The 13298-nt window shown below is 38.7% G+C and overlaps 1 protein-coding gene across 1 annotated transcript in view; it reads right to left on the bottom strand.

The window, feature by feature from the left end:
* IGF2R (insulin-like growth factor 2 receptor) overlaps nucleotides 1-13298 on the bottom strand; it is a 46284-nt gene that overhangs the window by 11526 nt on the left and 21460 nt on the right. The window contains exons 20-35 of the mRNA XM_010000020.1: nucleotides 12725-12826; nucleotides 11932-12033; nucleotides 11108-11282; nucleotides 10162-10329; nucleotides 9440-9583; nucleotides 8622-8800; nucleotides 8176-8263; nucleotides 6573-6779; nucleotides 6072-6202; nucleotides 5294-5391; nucleotides 4433-4569; nucleotides 3642-3832; nucleotides 2864-2990; nucleotides 2394-2516; nucleotides 1196-1458; nucleotides 525-737 (exon numbers count right to left, since the gene is read on the bottom strand). Coding sequence (XP_009998322.1) covers nucleotides 525-737; nucleotides 1196-1458; nucleotides 2394-2516; nucleotides 2864-2990; nucleotides 3642-3832; nucleotides 4433-4569; nucleotides 5294-5391; nucleotides 6072-6202; nucleotides 6573-6779; nucleotides 8176-8263; nucleotides 8622-8800; nucleotides 9440-9583; nucleotides 10162-10329; nucleotides 11108-11282; nucleotides 11932-12033; nucleotides 12725-12826 — 2448 coding nt within the window. The remainder of the gene's footprint in view (nucleotides 1-524; nucleotides 738-1195; nucleotides 1459-2393; nucleotides 2517-2863; nucleotides 2991-3641; nucleotides 3833-4432; nucleotides 4570-5293; nucleotides 5392-6071; nucleotides 6203-6572; nucleotides 6780-8175; nucleotides 8264-8621; nucleotides 8801-9439; nucleotides 9584-10161; nucleotides 10330-11107; nucleotides 11283-11931; nucleotides 12034-12724; nucleotides 12827-13298) is intronic.

Here is a 13298-nt window from a genome sequence, read left to right as displayed (position 1 = left end):
GATTCCTCCTTAAATCATTGTGACAAATTACCACCATGTAATTCAGAAATAACACAGTATTAACAATGCAGTAAGGTCCCTAGATCAGTGTGGAAGTCCAAGGAAAACAATCTCAACTTTTTATGTGCATCTAAAATGCATTTTAGATTATGCTATGATATATCCTGCTTCATATTGCAACAGGCTATCATGGGATCAAGCACACCATTTCCATGCCACAGAATGGCAGACTAAAAGGTATCCTGCTTCCTAATCTCCTAACACACAGCACTTCTCCATAGTAATTTTTTGTCACTATATGGAAATCTGCTGACATGCAAAAAAACCATATATATATATATTCACTGGTTTTCCAGATATTTGTAGGAAAAAGCAATTAATTTTTGTGGGGTAGATTTTAATTTTGTATTCAATTTCTTTAACCCATTGTCAAGCCTATGGTTCAAATCAGGTCTTTAGCTGGGGGTACAGTTTTAAAATAGCAGGAAAACACACATTTCAATGATTCCAGGCATAATACTTACTACTGGTGATTCATTAACAGGAACCATGCAAACAGCTGCTCCAGGTGGGCAATTGACATCTTTGATAGGATTGAGAGGCTCACAAATGTTGATGTAGAAGTCTGGAGAAACATCTGTTACATCTTCATCCACAAATGCCTCGTAATACCCAGTGCGATGGATCAGAGGAGACAGGTCAATAACAGAGCTGCCATTCAATACTGAGCAAGTCACCTACAAAAAAGTATGCTTTATTGCTCTTTTATTACTTGCTTTGATTTATTGACAAACATCCTCTCCTTCATAGGACTTTTTACAACAGTATGCAGTGATAAGACAAGGGGGAATGGATTTAAGATGAAAGCGGGAAGATTTAGATTGGATACTATGAAGTAATTCTTTACCGTGAGGGTGGTGAGATACTGGAGCAGGTTGCCCAGGGAAGTTGTGCCTGTCCCCTCCCTGGAAGTGTGCAAGGCCAGGCTGGACAGGACTTGGAGCAACCCTGTCTAGTGGAGGGTGTCCCTGCCTGTGGCAGGGGGGATGGAACCAGATGATCTTTAAGGTCACTTCCAAACCAAACCATTTTAAGAGACTTTTCCCTTAGGGAATTTAAAACACACACTGCTATTACGCCTACCCCTCCCATAAACTTAAGTCCCACAAGCATCTTCTGTAGAAGCAATTCTTACCTCTTCCTCACAAGCCAAGGAAGTATGCCAAGAGAAGTAACTAGTGCATGTCTGCTCATCAAAAGACAGAAAAACAGGCCAGCTATCATCTCCAACATCAGACTTGCATACAAAGCTAAAATAGCTTTTATGCTTTAGTTCAGGGTCTGCAGGGCAAGGATCTCCATCTTCGTAGACAAGCTTTAACACTTGATCTTCATAAGTTAAAGTTTTACTCGGTTTTCCAGCATTAATTGGCTTTGAACCACCAGTGATGCAGACAGCTAAAGTAAAAAATAAAAATTAACTAAACAGATCAAGTCTGATGTAACTACCTTTCAAAACTGCACTTTGCCACATGAACAGCAGAAAACTTAAGATTTTAGTCTCACTTTAATTCTCCTAAGAAAGATGGATTTTTTCACACCATCTGGAGTTGCCATTAAACTGAGCTGAACTGCACTGACATGAAGACCAAATACTGTCCTTAATACTTAATTAACCAGCAGAAAATACTGTATCAGTACACATTTAAGCAATCATAAAGTGTTTGGTTACCACTTCTTTGAGAACCGAGAGACTAACACAAAATGTCAGTCAGATTATATACAATTTTAAGATGCCTCTTAAAAAACATAAGTCTAGTATTTTCTTCTAACAACAACAAAAAAAATTAGTTCACAAGTGATCCTATTTCAGCACTTAAGATGTTCAAATACTACCTCATACTCAGAGTTACCTTCTTCTGATGTTTCAGTAGCATCTAAAATAGAACAGAAAGCTAGAAAGAGCTGGCAAGAGTTTGAAGTGTGCACAACAAGGCTTGGTGCAGAGGCATCACAGCAATACATCACCACAGAACATTTTTTGTGCTCAGATCAGTCCACATGGAAGATTGTAACTTATTTTTCACAACAGCCAAGAAGTGCAGTACAAGTGTTTACACTCCTGTCCTTATGTCGAAAAGAATACTCACCCATTTGAAACTAAAGGCATTGGAATGGAAGTGAGCCCATTTAAGTTTAGGAATGGAGTTAGACAGGAATAGATCACTTGATCTCCTGAAACCATTTCAGGATCATTTCCAAGCTAATTCAGCTACACAGCTGCTCTGTTCACTTCTTCCACATTTGCAGTAAAACCTGCTCCTCACATTTTACTATAGATTTGAACATATTCCCATTGGGCACTCTATAGTCAGTGAGGATAAGATGCTTACCTGCTCCACTACCACATGAGCTTTTAGCTCCAGCACAAACATTCAGTTCAATGTTTCTGTTGTGTGAACCACTGATGGTGTAGCCAGATTCTCGCTTTAGTGATGTCAAATCAAAGAGGTGGCCTGTAAGCAGGAAATAATTCTTTTTTTTTTTTTCACATTCAAAATCAAAACATTTCTTTGTATTAAAAGCTTTCAGTAACTTACTAGGGAAGTTAGCCAGTCTCTAGTTGTCCTCTAGCTTTGAAAGGCAAACAGTTACCAATTTAATGATTGGTAAAACTAGATAAAACTAGTTTCAGAACTATAGACTATTTTCCAAGGGACATGGCAGTACCTTTTAAGATATTTCTACCCACCTGCAAGGTTGTTAGTCCAAAGGATGCATCACACTGCCCTTTTCTATTGAAGCCCCTCAAGAATACAAATGCAGTACTTCCACACACAAAAAAATCCTGAGGCCTCCTTACCTGTTGCAGGATTGGTTACCCGGCAGTCATTTTGTACACTGCTTTTAAGAGGACAGGCAGCAGCAGTGAACCATAAGAAGGTATATTCACAATCTTCAATGGCTGTTATCAGTTCTGGCTTGGACTCCTAAACATCAAACAGTAGAGAGCGACATTTCTAGAGTGATACTGTAAGTTTTGTGCCACAGGATTCACCCTAAAGCCAGCAGCTGAGCTCAATTCAGATGCCAATCCTAGGACTTACCAGACCATTGTGGTTCAATGAATTAACTCAAGAACAAAGTATTCAACTGTGACCATTTCAAATACACAACAGTACAATATTATTACCATGAGCAATAATATTGACAAGAGGAGAGCTAAAAGTAGCCTAGTTGGGCAACAGAAAATCCAAAAGGTGACTGTAGGACATCCCACCAAACAGCATAGTACTTAATGGCAAGGCATAAGGATGTACAAGAGTTAAGAACTACAATATCATTATATTTGACAATACTTGATAATAGCATTATTTACCAATACTTCCCAACATTCACCATCAAGACAGACAATTTGAAGCTATTACAGATAATAAAATCTATGCCAACAAATCACACAAGAAATTCTCTTAAAAACTGATCCACATCTAAAGCTCAAATACTTCTAAGACAGTCTGCTTAGAAGACTGTTTCCCTTCTAACAACAGACAATCAGGGATAAGAACTGCCCTCCATTCTTCATACACACACAGTGGTATAAACAACTCTTGAAAACAAAGCCCAGCCAGGAGCCCACTTACAATTTTGCTTTCATCACATTTGAGGCGCAATATTGTTGATTTCTTGCGAATTTTATCTGGACACTGATCCCCATTAATATATTTCAGAATAAAAATATTATTTTCCCACCGGGGACCATCAGCCACTTCCCCAAGACTTGTACATTTTGTACCCTCCACGAGGGAAGCAGAAGCATCAGAAGGACAAGAACCTGTAGAGATGAACACAAAGTGCATTATTACTCCAAATGTTATTCAGGCTTACTTGATTGGAATAAAACTCCACAACTCTACTTTCAAGTATGTCATGGTTCATCTATCTCCAAGCCACTGTCCAAACCTTACTCATTGGGATGTTTTTTTACCCAAAAATCACAAGTAGCAGCAACCACCTCACTTCACTCAAGGCCATGGAGAATGTAGTGGCAGCTACTACTGGGGAAGTAGACTACTACAGAGTGAAAGGCTAGAGCCCATTACCTGGTCTTCCACTGCATAAAATGTGAGACAGTCAGAAGACATTAGAGAAAATTCTTCACTTGAGTACTCCAGCTCTTCCATCTTTATCCAAAGGCTGCTATTTCTTAAAGATTAAAATAATATTTTGTCACATGCTGTTACAAAGAGAAGGATGAGAGCTGATAGTGAATCTCATCTGCCAAACAGATGAGAATCACCCCCTCTGGTACTGAAACTACACCACTGTCTCCACATGCTTTGCTTTGTGATTTTTTCCATCAGAAGAACCAGCAGGACTGTGCTACTACTTGCCTCGCCTCGCTACAGCAAAATATACTTTTATTTGCTCTTACTTGTAGCACCATATAGTACTAAGGGCTTGCAGACATTAATGTAGTACTTCTGTGCAGAAGCAGATAGAGCAATTGCCTCCCAGTTCTCTCTATGACGTGTCAGAGATGAAAAGTCATAGAAGTTTCCTTCATTATCCCTGTATGAAAGAAAGGATTCAAATTTTTAAAATATCAAGTAATTATAAGTTCCAATCCTTAAGTTCCTACAATAACTTTTAACCTTATGACTCTATAAACAGAGTATCATGCTGAAAAATAAATCTCCACCAGACTCATTTCTCCCTATAAACCTCAAATTCAGTGCATGGCAAGCACAAATGCACTTCTACAGTGGATTGTTTTATCTGAGGATAGAAATCTATCATGATGTCAGATGTTAAAACTCTAGGCCGATTATCAGCCACATCTGACCCCACTTATCAAATCTTAATGAGCTTAATATGCAGCTGTGACAAACAGATTACATTTTTCAGGGAGCTTTGTTTGGTGGAAGTTAAACAGACAGCAGTTGTACTCTTGTTTAAATCAGCTATAGTTAAATAATAACTAGACACTTGCAACAGCATAGCATACTCAGAGGTCAACTAGCTATAACTGCATACCTAACAGTCCACTCTGATACTAAGCTTATTCCCCAGAGGAAGCTCAAATTATTTTTCTTCAGTGATATTAGTTTTAGGAAGTACAAACTGCAAAAGTTACTTAAAAAACCATTACATTAGCATTGAATGCTACATTAGCTGGTTAGTGACTAAGACAAAACACAATACTAAAGTGGCAGCATTGCACTGAGTTGCAATAAGGCTGTATTTGTTTCTGTTATCATACAGCTCCACTTTTAAGTTTGTGGGAACAACTTACTTGTAGGAGCACTCAGTAGATTTAACAGGTGGGCAAGCATACTGAGTATGCCATTCAAACATATATGTACAATCTGGAGTTTCCTTCAAAAACACAGGCTGAAAGAACAAAATACAGAAGGAATTTAGTTTCTCATTTAGACACAGTTAAGCTACCAAAATGTCTGAAGTCTTCCTTCACAAAAATCCAGTGCCACACTATGCCTCTGACAAGCTGAAAGAATGGCTCTTCTCAAACCAGAGTTTATCCACATGCACACTTCTGATAAAACAGCAGCCATTAGGTGCTTCTGCCTTCTCCATGAAACAAGGGGAAGAGCAAAAGCAACTGCAGGCACCTTTAAGAACAGGAAGAAAAGCAGAAGCACAGAGATACTAAAAGGCAAGCAACTACTTTATTTCAGTTTGGCCGCATAGTACCTGCTTTCCTGCAGTTTCATCCTCCTACCTTGTAACTCTTACAAAGAAACTGCTGTTATTTGTGGGAGAACATGCCTTTCCAACATCTCCAAGGCTTTGCTAATTGCAGACATCCCTTAAGGAACAACATGCCCTGACTTTTGCAGTGCATAACAAAGGTACCTTTCATAAATAGGAAATTCAAAAGATTTCTCACTCTTTATTACCTCACAGGACCATTCAGTCTCTTGCCTAATCTGTAAATGACAAGGCAATCCTTGAAGGAACCTAGTTTATTGCTCTTCAGCTTATCCTTCCACACATTAAGAGGGCAGCTCTAGAAGACAGTATGTACTGGAAGCATATGCTTTGAAACTAACCTCAGATGTAGTCTTGTCACAATAGAATAATATGGCGGTTGATCGTTCGTATATTTTATGACACTTTTCTCCACTGGTGTAATTAATCATTATTAAACCATTTTTGAAAGTCAGCTTTTCTGTAAACAAGCCTAGAAGCAAAGAGTTGAGAAAAATAAACAGCTGATCCAGTAAATAGATAACTGCAGCTATGCCTCTGGCAATAAGGTTCCACAGATGACAGTAACATGCAAAAGAAAGTACTGACAGACCTCAACCTTCCTCTAAAACTTGAGACCTAATTATTGAATGAGTACTACTCCAGTATAGTAGGGTTGAGCTAATTCTTAATTCTGTGTAAACATATACACATAGCATTTCATTTGCACATGAAACAGTAGGGCACTTCATTTCATAAGATGTACAGGATTAACAAGAACCCCTCTTGTATCACACAGTAGCTTCCATTACATCCTGGTAAATCCTCCCATTCTCTGAGTTCCTTTCAATCAAGTGCTATACCTGATACTTTTTTGAAAGTATTGTCCATCTTCTTTACTTGACACGATGACACATTATGAGCCTCTGATTTGCAAGATTCTGTTATTACTCCACAAACTCTGAAGTAGTAGTCATACTCATCTGTACTCACTTTTATGTCTTTATTGGAAAGTGGCTTCAGGTTATAAACATGACCATACCTTGGATCTTTCACCTGACAACCATTTCCTGTGAAGAAAAGTTAAGAATTTAAAATACAATTTAGTATCTATGACTCGCACCAAATACACTTAGGACAATTAGGGCTTAGTACCACAAATAAGACTACAAAAATGAGTAGCTGGCACTTCAGGGCAGTGATACTGAAGAATCATTTTAGTTCAGCTAAGCAGCTCATTTCTGGAAGTCATCAATAGCTAGAGACTACGCTAGAAAATGGAACACTTCTTTTACAACTGACACTAAAACAAGAGGCAAAAGCCACATTGTAGTTCAAAAACTACCTCTGAGTGCCCTCACACGTTCTTCCTTCAGCCATGCTGAAGGTTAAGTACAGAACCAGAGACATTGATTCCAGCACTTGCTTAATTATCAGGAAAGAATGGCAAGGCCACAAGGCTGTCCTAGATGTCAGTCCTGTATCTTCTTTTATCAGCTAAGGAATTTGGCAAGTTAGGAAATAACTGATCACAGGAAGTGTTTCCTACAGCTTACAAGTCTACCGAAATGTTTACAGAAAAGGTTCAGGGAAATTCTAGTTCCATGAGTTAATCAGCTGATTTACACCAGTAACTTTACTGCCCATCGAGTCATCCATTTTAAAATTACCCTTTGCTCAATATTTTGAAGATTTTAACAAAAATATCAGATTCCAGCATATGATTATTATGCCCCAATCACACAAGCTGGAACCAAGTTAAAGACATCACACTGGCTCCCCTCCCTTCAAAACCACAACTCTTGTCACTAGTGTCCTGCACAATAATTGGGTGCTACAAAGCAGTGGCTTGTAAACATTCCTCTTAAGCCACAGGAGAGCACTGGCAGTTTCAATCATGTCTAAGACTGTTGCAATATATCCTTTACAGGAAGTCTGGATGTTTGATAAGATATTATCTACAAGTTGTAAAACAAAGCCTGTAAGGGTAAAGAAGATACCTGCACACTCAACTTTCCAACTAAAAGCCAACCAAGTATCGGCACTAGAAGCTATGACTCTGTGGTTCCTGTATGTCCCAAGTCAACTGTAAATTGCAATACTTTCCCCACTGGTCTTCCCCCACAATTTAACAAGGGCCAAGTTTACAGTATAGCTTCCAGTGTTCAGTGGGAGACAGGGAATTACCTGCCAGGCACAGGACTGATTGTATTCTCATGAAGCCTGATGCTTTTCTAAGATTTACGAGACAGTATTCATACTTTATCTTATTTCCCTAGATAGGTAAGTATATTTGCTGTCATCCTAAATTGTACTTTTAATGTTAGATGTGACTCTTAGTTGGCTTAAAGCTCAAAAGAGATATCCCTCCACAAGCCAGAACCTTTTACAGATTCATATGACAAGAAACAAACAAAGCTTGTACTGATTTTGTTTGAAATTTAAAGCTGAAATAATTACACTTACCTTCTGCTTTGTGAACAGGACAGGCTGCTAAAGTTCTCCAAACAAATACAAATTCGCAGTCATCTTCTTGCTCAAACACTGGTGATCCCTACAGACAAGAGTATTACAAAGGGGGCTTACTAACAATTGCAAGTCTCAAAGTATATGCATAATCCCTTTTGATTGCAGTTGCACAGTCTAAGATCTCTTATCATATTGCAGTACTAATTTCCAGCAAGCAGCTTTTGGTGGCTCACAGGATTCCATGATTGAGTTCACTGTTGTGTTCAGTGAACATAGAAAAAGCTCAGACAAGCAGCTGTAAAGAGAGAGAAGGGAAAAGTGTGTGCACTAAATACTTTTTAGAAGCAGCCTCTCCATTCCAAGAGGAACAAACACTGTCTGTCTTATTACAGCAAGCTCAAGCTTTAAAACACTCATTAATAGCAACTGGCACAGAAAATTACCATTGTTTGATCACACTGGAAGATTATACGTGTAGAATAACGCTGCTTATCTCTGCACGCGTCACCATTCAAGTAGATAATGCTTAAGGACCCATCAGTAGCAGCCTGTGGATTTATCTGAATGACTCCAAGGTTCTTGCTTTTATCAGAGTATTTCACACAAGATCCTATGGCACCACCTACAGGAAAAGGAAAATGCCTGCATTTTTAGTTCAAAGCTTTATTGTAAAACCGTAGCTTTAAGAGAGCTTTGAGCATTAAAAGTCTCAAACTCCTGAAGCTGAACATAACAGAAGTGTTTTAATAAATACAGTTAGAGACACTGTGTGCCTAAAGCCTCTAAGGAATATACTAAGTTACTGTTCCTACATTCACTGAAATAATTTAAACTGCACTAACTTGTCTGCTCGAAGACTACAGTGACAGAATAAATACATCAACCGGCTAGAACTGCAACAAGACGTAGTACAAGCTTCTCATCCCGGTCTCACCCAGTTAGGAGGCCTTAACAACATCTAAATCCAACTTCTTCTTTCCAAAAACAAACAAGATACTGGCAAATATGGCCTCAGTGCATTTTTCCCAAATGCACTCCCACACATCTCAATGCAAGAGTCCTGATGAACATTATGATTGCCCTCAGTTTGTGAAAGCCTGTTTATTACACCCTTAACATACCTCACCCAGGTCTATGCAAGTTCAGTGATTGAACAGGCAAGGATTCAAGAAATCCTACTAAAATATCCAGGGATGCCATTCTGCTTATAAGGTCTTGCGTAAGAAGTCAAAAGTTAAGAAATGCTTGCCACTTGGCTTACCAGGGCAACCAGGCACATAGGGCAAAGGCTTGCAGACATTCAAGAAAAAGGTTCGCTTCTTTCCTTCTGCTGAAGTGTCTATAGCAACCCATGGTTCACCATCTTTGCTCAAGTCACTTAAGTCATACTCATTGCCAGCAGCATCTGAAAGAGATGTGGTACACACAGTGAGCTGAAAGATGACCTGTTAGACACTTGCAGCAATACTGGGTTTGAAATTATACACATTTCACTGACAAATACACATAATTCAAAGTAATTTTTGGAATCACATTAGACAGCCATTGAGAGAAGGTCCTGTTGCCAAAAATAATGTCACTACACCAAATGTAGAACAGACTTCCCTTGACAGTTACTTCTCACAATTGACTACTCCGTAATTGGCACGTTTCCAGGGGCCAACACTAAATTAACCCATTTGCTTGATAATTGGGCTGAAGCAGGATCCAGCCATCATAAGAATTAAAGGTTTTCAAAGTAACTATCAGCTCTCTTGTGTATAACCACTACATTCCACATTAGCTTCTTACCTGTCTTCATAAGGTAAACCTGCTTCAAAACAACTTAACTCCACAACCTCTCCGCAACTTCTATGAAGTCTTCAAGTCTTAGAAATATCTCCACAAAAGGTATTCTTAAAGCTCTCCTCCTACAGAAATCTGCTGTTCAGTAAATCCTTCCAACATTTGTTGGACAGAGCACACCAGAATTCAGGTACTTACCTGTCACCTGGCAGTCTACAGGAGCAGGAGCACAGGCCAGAGCTGTGTGAAACTCAAAAAAAGTATCATAGATGTTCAGCGCACTGTTTATCTCTTCACGAACAAACTTAAGCTCTCCAGGATACGAATCATTACAAATGAAAGTCACAGTGAATGTGTCTGATGTTCCTGTAAAACAAACATTTATTTGCTGCTGGTTCACTCAGCTTGAACTTGAATATTCAAGTGTTCCCTAAACATTTTCTAATAGTTTCCCATTATCAATTGCTTGAAGGAAAACACTAACTTATTGTTTGTTTGGGTTTTTTTAACTGTAAATACACAAGACTTCTTTACAGACTTTGGCTATGTTGTCTAGCAGCCACAACTGTCTCAGGTTCAGTTGGAGAGCATGTAAAATCCAAAAGCCAGATAAACATTTTTCATTAGTCTTATGTTCCAAACAGACTTAAATTCATGAAGTGGGGGTACATGAAGTACTAGAGCACCTATTCAAGAAATACTATCTACGTGAGCATAAGCTAACTAGAAAATGGCCTTTCAGATACAAAACAACTTTAGAGAGCATTATTCATGAAACTGAAGCTTAAAGCAAGGACTTCCCTTACAAGAAGAGCCAGAGCTCATTTTGCTGGGTTTCCCAATTTGACTATCCATTTGTGCATGTGAGGAGCAATATTTTTCATCTCAGTAATGAAAAAAAATCTTGTACTGTATTTGCTCTTTTCCCAGGAGTTTTGCAATGCACATAATATTACTGAAAACTGAGCCATTACCACTCTGCATTACGCTAATTTCTTCCTAAAATTTTCATATGAAGTAGCTTAAGGGACTAATGCCAAGCTCAGCAGGTTTTAGTACATGAACAAAGGAAGGAATTAACATCATTCACAGAAAGTATGTGCAACATCAGCATCTATCTCCACCCAGTACTTCCTGAACTCACCTGATTGCATACGTAGAGCTCCTCTGTAGGTGAGAGTTAGAAACCCTTCACCAGACAGATACAGGGTTTTGTCCAGTTCCACCAGCCTCACCGATGTCAGGTTTTCTGCCTCACATCCAGCAGCTGTTTTGCCATTGATTTCACCACAATCTGGCATAGGTCCACATACGTTTAGCTAGAAGTTTTGAAAACATATGGGTGTACACAGTATTAACTGCATCAGAAAAACTATGTCCACACTGTCATTTCTATATCAGTAAAACTCACTTGTCAAGAACTATTTCAAACAGCATGAAGTGTCTGTCATTTCTAGATTGCAAGACAACCAACTATAATACAGGAACAACATCCTCAATCTTCAGTTTATGAGGTTCAAAATCCTCCCCGCTACAAGTACAGGATATGGTCTAGTAAGAGTATTGTTAGACTAAAAAACCACTATGATAGTATCTGTTGTCAGCCTCAGAATTATTAGTACATGCAGATTGCATTAATAACACCAATAGGCAGATTAAATCCCTTCCTAAGCTTCCATTGCCCATTTCTTCAGCACCACTAGGTAAACTGCTACTATGCAACAGAGTCTGTAACTGCAAAATCATGCATAGCCTCAGAAGTTTGTTAAGAACCAGAAGTTCAATGCTCTTAAAACCATCTGAGATAAATCAAGGAAAGTTCCATTCCTCCCCTCAAGCACAGTACTTTCCTGCCAATTCAAATTTCATAAAAGGATTGAATCAAAGCTTCACTTGCTCACTAAGCAAGAATGGAAAAATGCAACAACAGCATCCAGAAGCAACAGATTGTACAGTCAGTATCCTTACCAAGTACGTCTTCCCAATCCCAGTAGCCATATATCCTTTTTCAGAAGCTAATGGCTGCAGATTGAAAAGGAACCCAGTGTTTGGATCTCGGACAGAGCAAGACTGGGGGAAAAAAAAAAAAAAAGAGTGTTATTTTTCTGCTGCATTTCTTCTGTTTAAGTTTTACTCTAACTTGTTTAAAGAGCTAAAGTAGTGACTGGTACATATTCCTAGCCTGCATACCAATCAGGAACTTAATTTGGACAACCAGAATACAGCTCTGGCAGTAGCAACACTTCATTCAATTCTTTTGCACAGTTGGCCATTGGCATCAGCCACATACCAACACAAAGTGTATTTTACAGATGGCATCTACCAGATTAGTTAAGAGCAAGGAAATTTCAACTGAGGGTTGTTTCACACTGATGTGTTTATGTTGAGACTTGCAAAGTAGAAGCACCTGAGCAGCTCTATGTGAAAAAAAAGCCTCATTTGATGATTGTACACACACAAGGACAATACACGTAATAACATATCAACTCAGTTTTACTAGCAAGCTTGTCAGGGAATGAAACATTCATTGCCACAGCAAGCAAGTTTTTCTTGAGAGAGAGCACCTGAGTACTTTGGTCAGAAGTTACACATTTCAGGATCACTTCAAGAAGAAAGCAACAGGATATCACAAGATTCCACTGCAATCAACTTCAGACTTTTCTGTAGTTTTCTCCAAGAATCATTTTGACACAGCAATCAGGATCAATAAGAAAAATAAGTCAATTGAGACTATGAATACAATTATGACCCCCTTTCTCACCTGAGAATCGTCTTTTGTTTCCTTGATTGGACAAGCAGCCTCAGTTTCCCATAAGAATGTGACCACACATTCCTGAATAGCTATAAACCGTGGGCTGCTACTCTGGAAACAGATTACAGAGAGAAGATCAGAGTAAGTCTAACAACCAACATCATCTCATATTTGAGACTGTTTTATGAGAAACTGTTAGGTTCTTCTAAAAGACTTCACTACAAATTCCCACCCTAATTCTCTCTCCCCTATTTATTTTGAAGGTTACTGCTGAAAAACGTGTCTAGCTAAACACGTAGCTACTGAATATTGACATTAAATTCAATACTGAACCTAGACATGCAGAAACCAGACCTTGCCTCAGTTTAAGCACTGAAGAGTTTTGAGTTATGCTAAATCTGTTAGTCCCTAGTCCACTGTGATAAAAAAAAAGTTTCAAAAAAATCAAGCAATACAAAACTAACTAGAGGTAAGAAGGTAACAGGAATATTAATTACGTACACTTCATTTCAGTGTTTTCAGGCAAAAGCAAAGCAGTTCCTAACTGCTACAAGTCACAGATTTTCACCATACCTCTTGGGCT

Source organism: Chaetura pelagica, unplaced genomic scaffold, assembly GCF_000747805.2.
Source record: "Chaetura pelagica isolate M959 unplaced genomic scaffold, ChaPel_1.0 scaffold135, whole genome shotgun sequence".
Taxonomy (NCBI): Eukaryota; Metazoa; Chordata; class Aves; order Apodiformes; family Apodidae; genus Chaetura; species Chaetura pelagica.
Note: the sequence above shows the minus strand (reverse complement) of the source record. Positions and strands in the feature narration are given on the sequence as shown.